Source organism: Microcaecilia unicolor, chromosome 4 (genome assembly GCF_901765095.1).
Source record: "Microcaecilia unicolor chromosome 4, aMicUni1.1, whole genome shotgun sequence".
In the NCBI taxonomy this organism is placed as follows: domain Eukaryota; kingdom Metazoa; phylum Chordata; class Amphibia; order Gymnophiona; family Siphonopidae; genus Microcaecilia; species Microcaecilia unicolor.
This window is the reverse complement of record NC_044034.1, coordinates 237,969,170-237,988,858: the sequence shown is the minus strand read 5'-3', so window position 1 is coordinate 237,988,858 and position 19,689 is coordinate 237,969,170. Positions and strand designations below refer to the sequence as shown.

The following is a 19,689-nucleotide window of genomic DNA, read 5'->3' as shown; positions in this document are numbered from 1 at the left end:
TATGAGTGAGATATACAGTGCATTTTTTACAGCAAAAAAAGGTGCCAGTACTCAAATGCCAGGCTACCCTTCAGGGAGGGACCCACCCCACAATAGCCAGGCCCCCTGCAACCAGTCACAGAATCTGTGACAAGGCAGAATTGGTGTGTAGAGCCTGAGCTCTTTCATTAAAACTTGGGGACCATGGGTCAATTTTAGCAGACAGTGGAAAAAGTACCGGTACTCAGCACCTCCAAGTACCCCCTCAAAAAAAGCCCTAGAGATATATAACTAAAACAAAGAACATATACACACATGCACAGTTTTAGAGAAGCCCTTTTTCTGTGTGGAAGCACATGGAAAAGCTTTTCTAAAATGACCTCCTAAATCAATTGATCTTCATCTTTCATACTGTTCTTGTTTTTAGTCCTGTACAGTATTATTTCCAAGTGCAATATATTTTATTTCAAGAGGTAATTCTGCATGTGCCAAAGTACAGCATTAATAATTAGTGAAATGTGAATAGCAGTACCACTGTGACAGAAAAATGATGCCTGCTCACTTCTTTTGTATCCAATAGCTATTTAAAAATCACTTTTCTAGAAATATGATTTTAATCTTTTTTCACTGCACAAAATACACATTTTTAGGGCTGATAATGTGTATACATAGGCTTATATGTGTTTATTATAGCTTTCAGAATGGTGTTTTCACTATATTTATGCCAGCCTAACAAATTTAGGGGCCCTTTTACTAGATTGTGGCAAAATCTGGGACTTTCCCATGCACTAAGCCCAAATTTACCGAGGCCTATTTGTACAGGTTTTGGATTTTTCTTTTTTGGTTTTTTTTTTTTTTTGGCGGGGGGGGGGGGGGGTTGTTGTGTTTTTGCAGGCTGTGCACTAATGTTCACATTAGCTTGCAGCAGGGGCGTAGCTGCTATGGGGCCACGGGGGCCTGGGCCCCCGTAGATTTGGACAAACAGTGGATCCAAAAGAGTCCTCTCACAAATGGTGTTTTCCTAAACAAGGTCTTTATTTTGGATCAATAAAAGTAACCCGACACGAATCGTGTTTCGGCCGTAAAGGCCTGTCTCAGGGGTCTATTGATTTCCAATAGAGAATTAATCTTGCAGAACAAATAAAACACAGTTAACTTTCTGCTAACTGAGAAATCTTTTGCCGTTACACGCGATTCAAAGGCGTAACTTAAAACCACGGTTTTAAGTGTTCCTTGTGTCTACATTTTGCGGGAGGTGTATACCTGTGTATTTTGATAAAATAGGCACGCAGCCTCCACCCTCATAGGGTATGTGCACAATAGTTACGCCTTTGAATCGCGTGTAATGGCAAAAGATTTCTAAGTTAGCAGAAAGTTAACTGTGTTTTATTTGTTCTGCAAGATTAATTCTCTATTGGAAATCAATAGACCCCTGACGCAGGCCTTTACGGCCGAAACTCGATTCGTGTCAGGTTACTTTTATTGATCCAAAATAAAGACCTTGTTTAGGAAAACACCATTTGTGAGAGGACTCTTTTGGATCCACTGTTTGTCTGTTTTGGCTTTCGTTTCTCCTGTGGAGAGATCACCCTCTGTTGGTGTTGCCCCCGTAGATTTGGTCCTGGACCCCCCTGCCGGCGACCCTCTCAACCCCCCCTCCCGCCGCCAACCCGCCGCCTGCTACTTTTGCTGGCAGGGGACCCCCAACCTCCGCCAGCCGAAGTCTTCTTCCTTCGTTTGGTTTCTCGGTCTGACATCCTGCATGTACAACGTGCAGGACGTCAGACTGAGAAACCAAACGAAGGAAGAAGACTTCGGCTGGCAGGGCTTGGGGTCCCCCACCAGCAAAGGTAGGTGACAGCGAGCGGGGGGTCAAGAGGGTCGGCGGCAGGGGGGGTCAAAGTTCTTGGAGGTGGTGGCAATGGCGGCGGGGGGGGGGGTCGGCGGCGGCAGAGGGGGCTAAAATGTGGCCCCTCACCTCAGCTCTGGACCCCCCTACCGCTGAAGTCTGGCTACACCCCTGTCTTGCAGTACCTGCAAAACATTAATGTGGGAGCACTTACCGCCCCCTTTTTAGGAGGCACTTAGGGCTTCGTTTACAAGGCCGCACTAGCAATACCTATGTGGTAATTGAGAGGAAGTCCATTCAATTCCTATGGGCTTCTTCTCATTTTCCACACAGGAGTCACTAGTGTGGCTTTATAAAAGAAGCCCCAAGTGCTCCCACGTTAAGTTTGCATTATCCACCCATGCCACACCCCTTCCAAAATATAAATACAAAAACCTAGTTTGTGATTAGGTAAACTACTGAAAAGCTCTTTAACACATCTTCTAGTAGGCCTTTTTATCTGCATTAAGCGAGCATTAGCACTTAACATGGTTTGGTAAAAGGCATTTATATCCCACACTTTCCCGCCCATGGGCAGGCTCAATGTGCCTCACATTAGTTCAAAAAGGCTAACAGCAGTATAAAAGGACACTTCAATCTAGTAATAGACAAACAGACACATTAAGGGCGAGGTAGTTGGTGGGGAAAGACAGAGGGAGAGAAGTGAGAGAGGAGGTAAGGAATGCAGTATGGTCGCACAACATAATGGGTCAGAAAACATTAAGGCAGTGCGGAGCTGCAGTGTAAGCTGTCCTGAATAAAGCGGTCTTCAGGGAGATTATGAAAGCCTGTTGTTTGGAGGTAGCTTTTACTGAGTTGGGTAGACCATTCCACAAACATGCACTGATGTAGGGAAAGGTAGATGCGTGGCTGGTTTTATACTTGAGGCCATTGCACGAGGGGTAGTGGAGATGTAAGTAGGATCGGGAAGATTTGCTGAAGTTCCTTGGTGGCAAGAGGATAAGATTATCCATATAAACTGGAGCTTCGCTTTTAAGGATTTTGTGCACCAGGGCGTAAATTTTGAATGTTATACGTTCCTTGACAGGTAGCCAGTGCAGTTTTTCTCGTAATGGTCTGGAGCTGACGAACTTCGATTTACCATAGATAATCTTGCAGTGGTATTTTGAGCAGTCTGCAATTTTTTAAGAAGTAGTTCCATGCACCCTGCATAGATACCATTGCAGTAATCAAGATGACTCAAAACAAGAGACCGCACTAAATTGCAAAACACTTCTCTAGGGAAGAAAGGTTTCAACAGCCCTTTCCTGATACATTTATTTTAAGACTCCTGGAGCAGGCACATTACATGTCGAAAACCAGTCCATGTCGAGTCTTGAGCTTTAATTTTAATGTGCATTATTGAATTTTTAGCATATTTATGTTATTGTGCATTATTTTATATATATATATATATACAACATTATCTTTATACGTATTTTAAGTAGTAAATTGTGATCGTATTGTTTCTGAGGTTTGTCTAGCCTTCCTTTGTTCCCACTCCTTTGCTTGTCCCGTGGGGCCTTTTTTGTTCAGTTACCTTCTGGTTTCGTGTTTAGCAATGTCACACCTAGTTCTCTTTCTCAGTTCAACCTTTCTCTACCTTTGTTGTTTCACCTGGACTGTAGGAAGCAATTTGCACTTAAACACAAGAAGTTGTAAAACCATACACCAATTTAATGTAATATATTAAATAGAATGTATAGCAAACAAAACTCTAATTATAAAACCCAACCTGGCCATGATTTGACTCATGCCTGCATCAGAGATATTACAAAATAGAAGTGTCTAAAATGAGACAGACATGGGATGTAACTGCTTGCCCTGGGATTTGTAGTATGGAGTGTTGCCATGATTTGGGTTTCTGCCAGGTACTTGTGATCTGGCTTGGCCACTGTTTGGAAAATAGGATACTGGGCTAGATGGACCATTGGCCTGACCAAGCATGGCTACTCTTATGTTCCTATGGGTAGATCTCAAGCTGTGCTACAGCTAGAAGCATGTTATTTGCCCCTTAACATATCCTAAAGGGTACTAACACAAGTTTTCGTACTATAATACATGCTATATTAAGTTACTGTGGGTTACACAGTAATGCGTGCAAATGCACGTAAAGCAGCTCATTAGAATTTAAATCCCAAAAGCAGCTTGCAGTGAACACCACAAGCTGTACTGTCACTGGAAAAATATCCCCAGCAAAACTATGCCCCGATGCTCCCAGGCACAAGCTGCCAAAAGGCACTGTGAACTGTCCCCAGAACTCCCTCCCCCAATCACAATCCTGCCTTCTCAACCCCCCCCAAACTGAAGATCCCACCCAAAAGGCCCTGAAATCCAGACCCCCCACCTCTTCCAAAGCCCCTCCTCAGTTGAATACTCCCTCCCCTCACCTGAAAGTCCCCCCAAACATCAACGGCTCCACCACCCTCTCAAAGACCCCCCCCCCTGGACCTTCCTTGTCAGTTCCTTGGTGTCTATTGGAATCAAATAGGAATGACCCCTAGTCACTCCTGCCCTTGCCGGCACCAGGTTCAAAATTGCACTGGCGACCCATAGCAATGGTCTTGTGGTACCACCACTAAGGGTCAGTTTGCTCTATAAGGGTCTGTTTTACCCTTAAATGGAAACTTGACACCTAGCAATAACATAACATACAAACATATTCTGCTAAACCTCTCAGTTCCCAGTGGAGTACAGTTTTAAGAAGCTGGAAATTACCAGGAAATACAACTAAGTAAATGAAAATAACAACATTGTCATAATAAAATCTAAATTAACAAAAAACAAAATCCATTACTGGAAAATAAAATTCTATTCAAAAATGAAATCAATTCTCATTACCTAATAGATATCATTTAAAATGATAAGTCTTAATATTCTGTTTAACTAATGTATATGTAAATGAGGAGGAATCTAAAATACAGAAAATCTCCTTCCCAAATTTTGCAGCTTGGAAGGCCTGCAACTTTTCAATTTTCATCTCCTTATATCTCTATATGAAGGAGGAGGAAAGATATTGGGATTCCTATGTGATTTGGATAAATTAATAAAGACAAGGTGATCATACCAGTAACGTGGAGCTTTTCCATTTAGAATTTTAAATAAAAAGCAAGCCAATTTAAATAAGATGCTTGCCTCCACTGGAAGCCAGTGAAGTTTGATATAATATTGGGAGACTGTGTTGAACTTTTTTTAAAGAAACGATGTCTTCTTGTAGTATTTTGAATGGATTGAAGTTTTTTAAATGTATTTTTAGTGCTACCCAAATAGATTATGTTGCAATAATCCAGCTGAGTCCTGTTTACTAAGGTGTGCTAGCATTTTTAGCACACGCTAAAATTAGTGTGCGCTAAATGCTAGAGTCACCCATATGTTCTTATGGCTGACCTAGCATTTAACACATGCTAATCATTAGCGTGCGCTAAAAACACTAGCACGACCTTAGCGTGGCTTAGTAAAAGAGTTTGCACTGACAAAATTGATTCTCTGCAAAATATTTGCATATCGGACAAAGTTTTCTCAGTAATAAAAAAAGGCTTCTTAATTAAAGAATTAATCTGAAATTTTAACGACAAAGTACTAGCCAGATAAATTCTTAAAATTTTTACAACTGGTGAAAGCTTAAATTCTGATTGATCAATACAAATTAAGGAGAAGTTAAGGACTGGATGGTAATCAAGACATATAAAGTTAGTTTTCTCTATATTCAATTTATGTGCAATCATCCAATCTTTCACCAAATTGATGGCATGTTTACTAACAGAGGTCTCTGACTGAATAGAGTATGAAAGGGAATCAAGATGGTAATGTCATCTGTGTAGTTATAAGATACAAGACCTTAATCTTGACATGTTAGTCCTAAAGAGCACATGAACACATTAAATAATAGAGGTGACGAAGGTGAACCCTGTGGTATTCCATAGAGATTACATCATTGATCAGAAAGACACCATCATTTTGACCCTATATTTATTTATTTATTTAATGCATTTATATCCCACATATTCCCACTAGTTGTAGGCTCAATGTGGCTTACATAAGCTGTAGTAGGACTACAGTACAAATAGTATATTTAAACAGTACAAACAGTAAAATGTTAAACAAAGGTTGACATTATAATCAACGTTCGGAATAGTAAGGAAAATAATGGATTTAAGTGATTTAGAATTATTTGAAACCAGAGAAAATAATCTGATTAAGTTGCATCTATAGAATATCTATATATGAGTGTCTTGTAAGAAATCCATGAAACCAATTATATACATGACCTGTTATTCCTATTTCCTCGAGAGTTTGTATCAAAGACTTCCACTACGGGTTGCCAGCACCATTTTGAACCTGATAGCAGCGAGGGCAGGAATGTGGGGATCACTATTGCTTAACCCCCACTAGATCACTGACAAGGTAGGCCCAGGGGGACCTTCAAGAGGTTGTGGGGGGAGCCTGTGATGCCTGGGGTCTTCTGGGTGAGGGTTTATTTACTTGAGGGACTTCAGAAGGTGTAGGGCTCTGAATTTGGGGGTGACTTTCAGATGAAGGTGTATTAAGTTGGAGAGGGGCTTCAGAAGGGGTGGGGTCTAGATTTGGGGGAGACTTCAAGATGAGGGGGTTTTCTATTGAGGGGGTTCTTTTGCAGGTGTAGGGGTCTGGATTTGGGAGGACCTTTCAGTTTGGGGTTTTTCAACTGATGAAGAGTATTTGGGAGGGTGGATTTCAGATGGGGGGGGGGGGGGATTCAAGGCCATTGCAAAGTACATTTTAGCAGCCCCTTTTGGACATATCCAGGAGCACTGAGCCACATCTTTGAACATCCAGTTAAAATTTCAGAAGATGAAGGCATGTTTATGTTGAAAAAGATGGATGTTGTAATTTAAAGCTAGTACTTGGTACATCCAGGTTACAGAAAGGTGCACTTGAGGGATTAAGATGTTACCTCCTTAATTCTCCAGTAGTTGCTGTCTCTCTCCCGCCCCTAAATGTGAAACTAGCAAGGGATACAGGGCTGTACAACATCTTCATGAACTTTAGATGTTCATGTTACTAAAATCTTTTTAAAATTATCTTCTTACTAGGAGTAGCCTAATGGTTTTTGCAGTGGCGTGAGAACCAAGGGACCTAGGTTCAATTCCCACTTCAGCTCTTTGTGACTCTTTTATTTAAACTGTGAGCCCACCAGAGACAGAAAAATACCTACTTTACCACGAGCCTCATCTACTCTGTCCATTTTTCCTCTCTGCTTCAGTGTTATAGGCACTTCTTCATCTGCAGTTTTGCAATTGAAAAGGGCTTCTTTCCAAAACCCATTAAGTCCATATTTGGACTTAGAGGGTTTTAGACATAAGCCCTTCAATTGCTTTCCCTCCACCAAGGATCCTGGGTATATGTTTGTGTTTTTGTAAATCAGTGAAGGAGGAGGAGGAAAAAGCCTCATGTGAGCGTGAGTGACAAAAAAAAGCAAGGTATGTCCAAGGAGGATTTCAAGAAGTCTTTAATGTAGGCAGCATAAAACCATTGTTTTTGTGCTGTTTACATTAAAGACTTCTTGAAATCCTCCTTGGACTTACCTCACTTTTTTTGTTTGTGTTTTTGTAAATTCCAGAACCGTTTTTGCTCTTGCTATTTCCATTCAAAGGCTGTTCAATAGATCTACCACACTGTGAAGAAATGCTTCCCTTTTAGTTTTGCTTGAATTCAACCTCCTCCATGACCCTCGTTTTAGAACTTCTTTTCTCCTGAAGGATGCTTGCTGCTTGGCATTTTTATACTTTGTAAGATATGATTAATATAACAGGAATTGTGAAGTATAAACATATAAATAATTATGCAAAAAAACTTCACAATAAAATCAAAAAAAGGAGGAAAAGTCTCAGAATGTCTTGGCATAATAAAATACCTATTTAGCACAAAATAATCGAACGCATAAAAACCTCCTTTCAGAAAAAGTTAAAAAATGTGAAGAACAGTGTCTAAACACTATCCAGTGTCGCAAGTAAATCAATTACAAAATAATCCAAAAAACTTATCTCAAACAGTCAAGTTGTATGGAAATATTGTGACACAGTCTGGAGCGATGTGACACAGTTGGAGATTAATTTGAGGGATTATTTTTGTAATTGATATACTTGGAAATTGGATACTGCTTGGACACTGTGGGGTCCTTTTGCTAAGGTGTGCTGAAAATGGCCTGCGCTGGAGTAGGCATGTGTATTGGACGCGCGCAGGTCCATTTTTTTAGCGCGCCTGCAAAAAAGGCCTTTTTGGGGTGGGGGAGCGAAAATGGATGTGTGGCAAAATAAAAATTGGTGCATGTCCATTTTAGGTCTGAGACCTTACCGCCACCCATTGTCTTAATGGTAAGGTCTCCGCATGGCAATCGTCAGTGCACATACACTGCCGATTACCGCCCAGTTAGCGCCACACGGTAGAAAATAGAATTTATTTTCTGCTGCACATTTTTGGACGTGCGTCAAAATTAGAATTACCACCTAGGGCAAGCGATAGCCAGGCGGTAGTTCTAATTTGACGTGCATTGTACACATGTAGGCACCTATGCGCCTTATAAAAGGGCCCCTGTATGTCACATTTGTGGACTTGTTTAGAAAGGAGGTTTGTATGCCTGTGATTGTTTTGCACTAAATAAGTATGTTATTATTCCAAGGCATTCTGAGTCTTTTCCTTTTGTGACTGTGAGACCCCCAAGCGAATGTGGGGAGTGGACCAGTGGAAAAACGCAGCCAGACAACAGGGAAGCACACAAAATAAGTATTTATTTACAGGAATCCCCAGGCCTGTTCCTTCACAGGACCTGAGTCTTAGCATGGGCAGACCTCTGCGGTTTAGGAACACAGTTATTAAACAGGCCTTCAGCAACAGGCCTAACACAGCTTGTGGCTGCAAGGGTTGCCATGCCCCAAACACAGTCCCAGGTTCTCAGGTCTCTGACAAGGATCAGGTCTGGCTCCTGCCAGACCTCAAAGCAAAACTCACCAGTCTTGAGGGAAAACACAAGGTTGGCTTACCTCAGCCAAATCACAGCAGATAGACATATTCAGGGGAAGATGCACTAAAAAATCGTTAAAGCCCTTCCCTTACCGATTCCCTTAGCGAATCGGTAAGAAACGGGCATGCATCAAGGAAAAGGAATCCAAATGAGTTGCTTGTTGTAGCTCACTTGCATTCTCTATTCCATCAGTAAACAGTCGGCCAGTCGGCCGGTGGAGCATGCGCAGAGCAACCAAGTGTTATGCCGGCTGCTCTGCGCATGCCGAGGACGTCCTTTATGGACGTCCTTCACTCAAAAAACAACAACAAAAAAAGGACGTCCCTGACGAGCAGGAAGCTTGTCAGCAGCTTGAACCTCAGAAGAGAAACAGTGCTGAAAAGAGCCCCAGTTAATTTAAGTGCAACTGCTCTTGCTTGTGTAACATTTCCATTGTTTGCTGCTTTGCATGTTAAAGGCAGGCTTACATCAGGCAATTAGGAAGGACTTCTGTGAAGAAAAAAAACATCCAAGTGCTCCTCAGGGAAGTCTGGATGTCTTGCTGCAGCTTTTGTGATGGGCGTCCTTCTTGAACGTGTTTTTCCTACCAGCAATGTTTTCAGCTTGCGCCCCCACCCCACAGGATCGGAACGTGCGAGGACGTCCAAATCAAAACTTTTTGGACGTCCCTCCCTCCAGGTCTCTCTCAGCCAATCCCAGCACGTTTAGCTGATACTGGATGTCCCTCCCTCCAGGTCTCTCTCAGCCAATCACAGCGCATTTAGCTGATACTGCTAACAGCTAAACGTGCTGGGATTGGCTGAGAGAGACATGGAGGGAGGGACATTCAAAAAGTTTTGATTTGGACGTCCTCGCACGTTCCGATCCTGTGGGGTGGGTGCAAGCTGAAAACAACCTTGGAGGGGACTGTTGCGAGAACTGCTTGTGGTCAGTTTAGGCAGTTAAGAAAAGCAGGGATGTCCTTTTTTTTTTTCTTCTTCAGAGAAGTCCTTCCTAATTGCATATAAGAAAAACACGTCCAAGAAGGACGCCCATCACAAAAGCTGCAGGAAAACGTCCAGCTTGTGTTAGACGTCCCTGACGAGCACTTGGATGTTTTTTTTTTTTCTTTCCGATTCCCTCACAGCAGCCCCAATGAGAGGTGCAGACCTCCCGTTAGGGGTTTCCACAGTAAGGAAATCGAAAAATGGTAGTGCATCTCATTACAATACGGTTTCTACACATTATAATACTAATTTGCTCATCTGCATTCTGTTTTCGTTAGCTGCTACCGTGATCGTGATCGGAAAATGGCTGGGAGAAGCCTTTAGTGCATGCCAGGGTTTACTACTTGCTCGTTAATGGCTAGTTAAGTTTAGTGCATCTGGCCCTCAGTCAGGGCATAGGGTGGGTCTCCCGTCTCCCTTCCCTGGGCCTCTTTAACTTCTGCCTGGCCCTGCCTTTTGAACTTCATGACTCTGCCCCTCCCAGCTTACTCCCTCCCGGGGTGGGACCTGCACTTTTAAATTGGCCCAGGCTACTTAAAGAGGGACTTTTCTTAAGGGGCAATGTCCTATAAACCCCGTGACAGTGACTTTATTGTGAAGTGTTTTGTGTAATTTATTGTACCTTGAAACTTTTTTTTAATGTCGCTAACATATCTCCTCTGTCATTTTCAATTTCTTAGGTGTGCATGACCCCTATATCTCATCCCATAAAGCATATTGCATTATTTATTCTATGTATTGCTTTGTTTATATCCTTTTGAATAAGAGTCATCCATAGTAACATACATAGTAACATAGTAGATGACGGCAGAAAAAGACCTGCACGGTCCATCCAGTCTGCCCAACAAGATAAACTCATATGTGCTACTTTTTGTGTATACCTTACCTTGATTTGTACCTGTCCTTTTAAGGGCACAGACCGTATAAGTCTGCCCAGCACTATCCCCGCCTCCCAACCACCAGTCCCGCCTCCCACCACCAAAATTAGACAAAGCATTTAAAGTTTTGCCATTGAATGCAGAGAAATATTGCCATCTCTGTTGAAGTAATTTTATAATGTATGTATTAGTTGTTAATGTGTAAGTTGATTAAAGTTAGCCTTTTGAAGATGCTGGTATCATTTGCATTGCATACAAAACGAGAAAGAGATTTATTTTTCCTTAGTGAAAATGCTTAAAATGTTGTGGTTTGGAATAGTTCTGAATTTTTAGAATTCACCTGTTAGGATGTATGTGTCACATAAATGTGTTTCCATAGGTAGAGTCAAAACCCTCTCTGGACTCCCTGGTCCTGCCCCCTGTTTCTCAGAGCCAATAAACCTTGCCTTAAAGAAGCACTGGCCTGGTCCTTTCCTTGTTAAAATTAGCAGCACATGCTGCTGTCCAAAATGCTACCCACAATTCCACCAATTGGGATATAATAGGGTAGCAGGTGCTCTCTTGAGGTCAGCCCAGGTAGGAGATGCATTTTCAACTACTGTACATCTGTTTATATGAGTACCTCTTTAAATCCACCTTTAATCCTAACAAAAAAAGAAGTGGATCAAAAAGAGTGGCAACAGACAGACTTTCACCATATCCAGAATAAATGACTGCAAATCCTATATAATAATTTTCACCACCAACATTCTAAAGTAGCTGCCTGTGTCCGTGGCTCCTGGAGTTGCTGAGCTAGGCTCTGTAGCCAGGCTGACGTCACTCGCAGCTCCCAAGCAGGGGGAGGAGTAGTTTCCCTTCGGAGCAAGTGGCAGGGAGCGGCGCATCAAAAAACTACAAGTGCGGCACCACAGAAACCCCACCCCCCTCGGCACATCACCCAAGCCCCCCCCCCCTCGAAGCACATCAACACCCCCCCCCCCCCCGGGCACATCAATCCCCTCGCCACCAGCAGCTGCCAGTGGTAACGCTGTTCGGCCGCTGCTGCTTCTCCTGTTGAGCAGCAGCAGCCGCTACAAAAAGAAAAAAAGCGATAAATGTTTTTAAACCCAGCCCAAATCATTCGCAAATGCCCGAGTCTTACAACGTAGTCTCTGCAGCCGCTCCTCCTCTCGCCTGTCATGTCGCTGCGCTCCTCCTCTCGCCTGTCACGTCACTGCGCTCCTCCGGGGTCTTACTCCAGGGGCAGTGTCGTGGAGGCGAGAGGAGCAGCAGCGGCCACTACAAAAAGAAAAAAAGTGATAAATGTTTTTAAACCCAGCCCAAATCATTCGCAAATGCCCAAGTCTTACAATGCAGTCTCTGCAGCTGCTCCTCCTCTCGCCTCCACGTCACTGCCCCTGGAGTAAGACCCCAGAGGAGCACAGCGACGTGACAGGCAAGAGGAGGAGCGGCTGCAGACACTGCGTTCTAAGACTCGGGCATTTGCGAATGATTTGGGCTGAGTTTAAAAACATTTATTGCTTTTTTTCTTTTTGTAGCGGCCGCTGCTCCTCAACAGGAGAAGCAGCAGCGGCCGGACAGCGTTACCATTGGCAGCTGCTGGTGGCGAGGGGGTTTGATGCGCCGGGGGAGAGGGGAAGGTCGCTGGACATGAGTAGCTGGAGGGGGGGGCAGGGGAGAGGGAGGTGGGGAGGGGGTCCTGAGACCAGAGAGGTGGGGGTGGGGAGGGGGGCCCTGCGAGAGGCGGGGTGGGGGTTCACACTCACTCACTCACTCACTCACTATCTCTCATATACACTCTCTCTGACACACTCCCTGTCTATCGCACTCTATCTCTCTGTCACACACACACAGTCTCACACGCACAGACACTCTGTATCTCACACACTCTCTCTCTCACACAAACACACACACACACACTCTGTCTCTCTCTCATTCTCTCTCTGACACACACACTCCATCTCTCACACACACTCTCTCAAACATACACACTCCGAGGAAAACCTTGCTAGCGCCCGTTTCCTTTGTGTCAGAAACATGCCTTTTTTACTGGTTAGAAATAAGAATATGCAGATAAAAACTGAACTGGAACAAGTAAGGATATGAATGAAACAATTCATTGAGGGGCCCTTTTACAAAGGCGCATCCAATGCACGTCAAATTGGCATTACTGCCCGGCTACTGCATGCCCTGGGCGGTAATTCCATTTTTTGCATGCGCCCAAAGCACGCTGTAGAAAATATTTTCTACCACAGGGCACTTACCCGGCGGTAATTGGCACTTGGCATGTGCTGGACATTTACCGCGTTAAGGTCTCAGGCCAAAAATGGACATGCACTGGTTTTCATTTTGCCTCATGTCCATTTTCCAGCACATTGGAAAAAAATCCCTTTTTTCCAGGTGCGCTTAGGAAATGGACCAGCATGCATCCAAAACACACACCTACACCAGCACAGGCCACGTTTGGGCGTGCCTTAGTAAAAAGAGCCTCTTAATGTTTTCCAATGTGTTTTTGTTCTTTTTGTGTGTGTTTTTATTTTACTTTTTTTTTTTTTTGCTTATTTTGTTTTCAATTTAAGTCAGTGAGGAAAAACTATTGTTCCTCATTTTGGCGTTAACACTAGAGTGTTCCATCCAGTGCTTTTTTATTTTGCCGGTACGCGCTGGTATGGCGTACCAACATGTTTTTTGTGAGGTACGGCTCACCTGCCCGCTCCCTTCCATTTGTGCACCCGTGCTACCTGCTTTGAAATCTTTAATTTACCCGAAGTCACGCTGAACCGGCAGTAAAAGCAGCAGGCAAGCAGGCACTGGCAGGCAGGCTTTCCTCCTTGTCGCTTCCCTTCTTTCTCAGCGCTTCCCGCCCTTGCGAAAAGGAAATTACATCAGAGGAAGGAGGGACGCGCTGAGAGGGAAGGGAAACGATGAGGAGGCAATACCGCCTGCCAGTGCCTGCCTGCCTGCTGCTTTTACTGCTGATTCGCCGCGACTTCAGGTAAACTAAAGATTTCAAGGCAGGGAGCACAGGTGCACGAACGGAAAGTTGGGGAGCTGAGGGCGGGTTGGGGCAGCGGGGGGCTGGGGTTTGAATGAATCACTGGACATGGAGGGGAGTGGAGGAGAATTGCTGGACATGAAGGGGAGGGGAGGACAGGGGTGAGAGGAGAATTGCTGGACATGGAGGGGAGGGGAGGGCAGGGGAGAGAGGAGAATTGCTGGACATGGATTTTGAGGGGAAGGCAGGGAAGAGAGAATTGCTGGACATGGATAGGAGGGGAGGGCAGGGGAGAGAGGAGAATCGCTGGACATGGATGGGAGGAGAGGGCAGGGGAGAGAGGAGACATGCTGGACATGGATGGGAGGGGAAGGCAGGGAAGAGAGAATTGCTGGACATGGATGGGAGGGGAGGGCAGAGGAGAGAGGAGAATCACTGGACATGGATGGGAGGGGAGGGTAGAGGAGAGAGGAGACATGCTGAACATGGATGGGAGGGGAGGGCATGGGAGAGAGGAGAACTGCTGGACATGGATGGGAGGGGAGGGCAGGGGAGAGGAGAATCACTGGACATGGATGGCAGGGGTGGATAGGGGACAGAGGATAATTGCTGGACATGGATGAGAGGGGAGGGCAGGGGAGAGAGGAGACATTCTGGATATGGATGGGAGGGGAGGGCAGGGAGAGAGAATTGCTGGACATGGATGGGAGGGCAGGGGAGAGAAGAGAATCACTGCACATGGATGAGAGGAGAGGGTAGGGGAAAGAGGAGACATACTGGACATGGATGGGAGGGGAAGGCAGGGAAGAGAGAATTGCTGGACATGGATGGGAGGGGAGGGCAGAGGAGAGAGGAGAATCACTGGACATGGATGGGAGGGGAGGGTAGAGGAGAGAGGAGACATGCTGAACATGGATGGGAGGGGAGGGCATGGGAGAGAGGAGAACTGCTGGACATGGATGGGAGGGGAGGGCAGGGGAGAGGAGAATCACTGGACATGGATGGCAGGGGTGGATAGGGGACAGAGGATAATTGCTGGACATGGATGAGAGGGGAGGGCAGGGGAGAGAGGAGACATTCCAGATATGGATGGGAGGGGAGGGCAGGGAGAGAGAATTGCTGGACATGGATGGGAGGGCAGGGGAGAGAAGAGAATCACTGCACATGGATGAGAGGAGAGGGTAGGGGAAAGAGGAGACATACTGGACATGGATGGGAGGCGAGGTCAGCGAAGAGAGATTCGCTGGACATGGATGGAAGGGGAGGGCAGGGGAGAGAGGAGAATCGTTGGACGTGGATGGAAGGAGAGGGAAGGGGAGAGAGGAGAATTGCTGGACATGGATGGCATGGGAGGATAGGATAGAGGAGAATCGCTGGACATGGGAGGGGAGGGCAGGGGAGAGAAGAGACATGCTGGACATGTATGTAGGGGAGGGAAGACAGGAAGGTTATGCACATGGATGGGAGGGGAGGGCAGGGGAGAGAGGAGAAATGCTGGAAATGGATGAAGAGGAGAGCAGGAAATAGAGGAGAATTGCTGGACATGGACATAGGAGCCAACTTTTCAAAATTATTGGGGGTGCTAAGCCCAGTGGAAATAACCCCTCCCTGGACACATACATGGAATTTTCTCAATATTGGGGGTGCTCAAGCACCCACAGCACCCACATAGTCTGCTCCTATGGACATGGATGGATGGAGGAGTTGGCGGAGAGAAAGGAGAAATACTGGACTTGGATGGAGGCAAGGGGAGAGAGAATTATTGCTTTATATGGATACAGGGGAGGGAAGAGAGAGGAGAAATGCTGGACATGGATGGCGGGGAGGAGCGAGGAGAAGTGCTGGACATGGATGGAGGGGAGGAAAGAAAAAAGAAGAAGATGCACATGGATGGAGATGAGGGAAGGGAAGAGAGGAGAAAAACTGCACATGGATGGAGAAAATAGGCAAAAGCTGGATCCACGTTATACTTCCTCCAGTCAGTTCCACGGAGGAGGACCCAGCTTTTACTTATGGATGTAGGGCAAGAAATGAAGAAGAAAGGAGGAAAGTAAAGAAATAAATGGAAAGGAAGCCCTGGAAACGGAGTTAAGAGAACAGATAGAGAGCAGCAGAATCAGAGACTAAGACCAATGTGGATAGAAAAAACAAAGTCACCAGACAACAAAGGTAGAAAAAATCATTTTATTTTCATTTTAGTGTTTGGAATATGTCCAATTTGAGAAATTACATCTGCTGTCTTATTTTGCACTGGGTATACTGGAGCTGTAACAGCTTACAGAAATTATATATAATGAAAAAAATCATGTTATGTTTTTCTCCTATGCTAGTATAATATTTTCAATGATGTCTGTTTATATGCACCATGGCTGGTATAAGGGTGTGGCTAATGTGGGTGTGGCTATAATAGGGGTGGGGGCATATGTGGTGACCCCGCCCATAATGAGTACGGGCACCTTTTTTTCTACAAAAAAGCACTGGTTCCATCCAAGTTTTATGAAGCTTGTAGGTAGGCATCAACAGCAGATGGAGGAGCACACCAAGGCATCAAGAATGGAGAAAGTGGCACAAAGAGTAGCATGAACAGCCCATGGCTTAATGAGAAGGCCAAAATGTCCTCTTAACAATGGTATGAACACCCCAAGGCACCATGAAAGGAGCAAAGAAGCTCCAACAGTTATATAAACAGCCCAAAGAACCAAATGAGGGGCAAAACAGAACAAACAGTGAACTGAACAACCCACGACAATATGAGAGGGATATGGGAGGAAAATATTCTTCTTTCTTAATGTTCATATTTTGTTGTGTTTGGATCCACTAATTCCAATGTAATAGCAGCAGAAAGAGGTGGTAACATTGACACGTGGTCAGAAATGAAATAAATAGAAGAAATGCTGTTTTGTGGCCTCGCTAGAAATAGTCAGCGCATGGGAAAGACTTGCATAAGGGCGTGGTAATCTCATTTACTAACGCAGCTTAGTAAAAGGGCCTCTTAGGTACATACTGCCGGAAAATCAGTTCCAAGCTCCTAATTCTTTTTCTCTGCCCTAAATATGCCCTGTTGCCACCCACTTTTTATGCTCCTAAATTTAGGAATTTAGTGAAACGTTGATCATAAATTAAATTTAAGGAACTCAGCCCTAGTAAATTTTCATTTAATTAAGTGCCTAAATCCTATGAATTTCAGCCACTATGACTGCCTTTTTTTTTTCTGTTGGAAAAATTTTTAAAAATTCTGTTGAAGAGAAATAGAATAAAATAGTATTCTTGAAAGAGGATCATTACTTTAAAAGTAGCAATAACCTTGCACCTTAAAAGGCATAAACAAAAATAAGCGAAAAAAAAAAAAGATCACAATAGGCTCAAGTAAAAAGAATATGCTGCCTCTCCACGTTGGGCACATTTTCCATTTTAAGGGGCCCTTTTACTAAGGTGCGCTGACAAATGGCCTGCGGTAGTGTAAATACGTGTTTTGGGCGCACGCAGAATCATTTCCTAGCGCACCTGTAAAAAATGCCTTTTTAAAATTTTTCCCAAAAATGTATGTGCAGCAAAATGAAAATTGCCCTGCGTCCATTTTGGGTCTGAGACCTTACCGCCAGCCTTTGACCTAGTGGTAAGGTCTCACACGGTAACCGGGTGGTAATGGTCTACGCTCATAAAATGCCGATTACCGCCCACGCACCAGAAAGTAAAAATATTTTCCATAGGGGATGTGCTTAAAAAATGAAATTACCGCACAGGTCACGCGATAGCCGGTATATAACTCAGAATTGCCATGCGTTGGCTGCATGGCGGCTCAATAATAATACTGTGAACTGCCATGTAGAGGACCTAGATTTGATTCCCAGAAAGGTCTTCTGCTCCGCACGCCACTCAGGACTGGAGATACTGAGAAGGCAACACTCAAGGCCTATGGGTGGGATGGGGTCATGGCCGTTATTCAATAATGACACCTAGCAGTCCGCCTTAGAGTCCAGGGAGAGTATAGTAGAAGATCTTGGGCTAAGAACTAGGGAGTCCTATTACCAAGCTGTGGGGGAAAAGGCTCTATGCTAGTGGCAGCAGCCATTTTCCCCAAGCACCAGGACGCTTTTTACTGCAGCAGGTAAAAAGCCTCCGGACACACATGGCCATGTGATAAGAGAACTGTTACCATGTGGCCATTCAACAGGGAGCCCTTACCGCTAGTGGTGTTCCTTGGTCGGCTGCCACCCGGGGTGGATCGCCACTGCACCCCCCCCCCCCCACTCGATGCAGTATTGTTCTCTCTCTCCCTCCCCCCACCAGGGTGCAGTGTCGTCGTTGCCCCCCCCCCCCCCCCCGCACATCACCTCCAAAAAGGAGCTACACATTATTATCTTTCATTTGTCTTTATTTTATTGCTTCCTCTTTGATCTTGTCTCTATACAATTTTTCGGATGTATTATATTTTGTTAGTTATGTTTTTATACTTTAAAGAAAAATAAAAGGTCTGCTAATGCCCCTGTTTTAAAAAAAATCTCCCTCCTGCTGTATGTCCGCTTTAAAAGTATTATTGTAATAACTTTGTGGCATGGTGTCCTCAACCTGCCCTGGTGATTGCATAGCTGTTCTCCAATATATGCAGAAGTATCTTCTGTAATCATTGCAGGTATCCTGAAAACCAGACTAGCTATGGGGTCACCAAGAAAGGTTTGAGAAACACTCAGAGGAGGCAGCACATCAGTGTCCTGCTTGTATTAAGCTCATTCTGGGCCTGGGAGTGGCCGTCTAGGTGAAAAACTTCAAATACAAATAATAATAAATAAAGATAATCTCAACTGCAAGTGCTGCTCTTTTAAAAATAATGCCATTGTGGACTAAGGGAGAATAAATGTGTCCTTCAAGAACTCAGCAAAAAAGCAACAGAAAACCTCATGATGTTTTTATGTAGAGAGAAAGGATGTAAAGAGATGCTACTTTTTTTCACAAATATGAGTTTCTTTCTTGTTCCGTTCCAAAATCGGGTTAAATTTTTCCGCTGTATTTCTAGTAGAGGCCGAAAAGTTAACCCAAGAAAAGTTTACGACTTGATTTCTTTTAAATGACCATTCTTTCAAATCTGATTCTGCTTGTTTGTGTTCGAAGCAAAATGAGACTTAAGAAACTTCTTTTTGGCCAGCGGTTCCTGAAAGGTTTCTCTTGTCTACTTTGCAGGGAGCCTTTACTTTCCATGGGAGTATGATCGACATGCCTTTGCTGAAGCAGGCTCAGAACATCGTCACGCTTGCCAGAGCCATCAAAGATAAATGTTCTGTTAAATGAATCTCTCGTGGAGATGTCAAAGTATACAGTAGCTTTAAAAAAATGGAGGCTACTATAACTTAAATTAATAACTTGTAACTTAAGTGATCATCATTACTAATTTTTCTGTTATTATCTTTTAGATGTTATGGACTTTGTAATTTTACACCAACTATAATGGATGCTTTATTTTTTTTTTTCTTTTTTTGTTCTGTTTTATGGTTAATTTACGTGTTACAAACATTATGTAGAAAACATTTTTCAATAAAAAGATTCTTTTTAAAAATGGAGAATTGTAAAAGTCTACAACTTGACGCTAGTGATAAAATTCTTATACCACCGATTTTTACTGTAAATGTATAAATGCATTAATTAAAAAAGAAAGATATGGTGTACTGTGCCTTGAGTATTCAAAAAGGCAGTAAATAAAGCCTAATAATAATAATAAATAAATAAAAGTACCAGATTCTTTTGAGTGTTTTTCCTGCTTTTGAAGTGGCTACTATTGATAACGTTTCCTTCTATAAACATGTACACTACAGCTTTTTTTTTTTTTTTAAGAGGGTGAGAAGGGCCAGGCAGCAATAAACGTGTAGCGTTTGAAGGACACAATGCAGCAGAACTTGTGCATATGATCTTCAATCAGATTTGCATCACATTAGAGATACTGCTATAGGTCATATGTGCCGTGTGGTTAA

General features: G+C 43.9%; 1 protein-coding gene across 1 annotated transcript in view; it reads left to right on the top strand.

Moving 5' to 3' along the window:
* The window catches only part of CLYBL (citrate lyase beta like), a 526,503-nt gene extending 507,051 nt beyond the window's left edge, over positions 1-19,452 (top strand). Inside the window, exon 8 of the mRNA XM_030201347.1 lies at positions 18,905-19,452. Coding sequence (XP_030057207.1) covers positions 18,905-19,012 — 108 coding nt within the window. The 3' untranslated portion in view covers positions 19,013-19,452. The remainder of the gene's footprint in view (positions 1-18,904) is intronic.
* Positions 19,453-19,689: the final 237 nt, after the last annotated feature.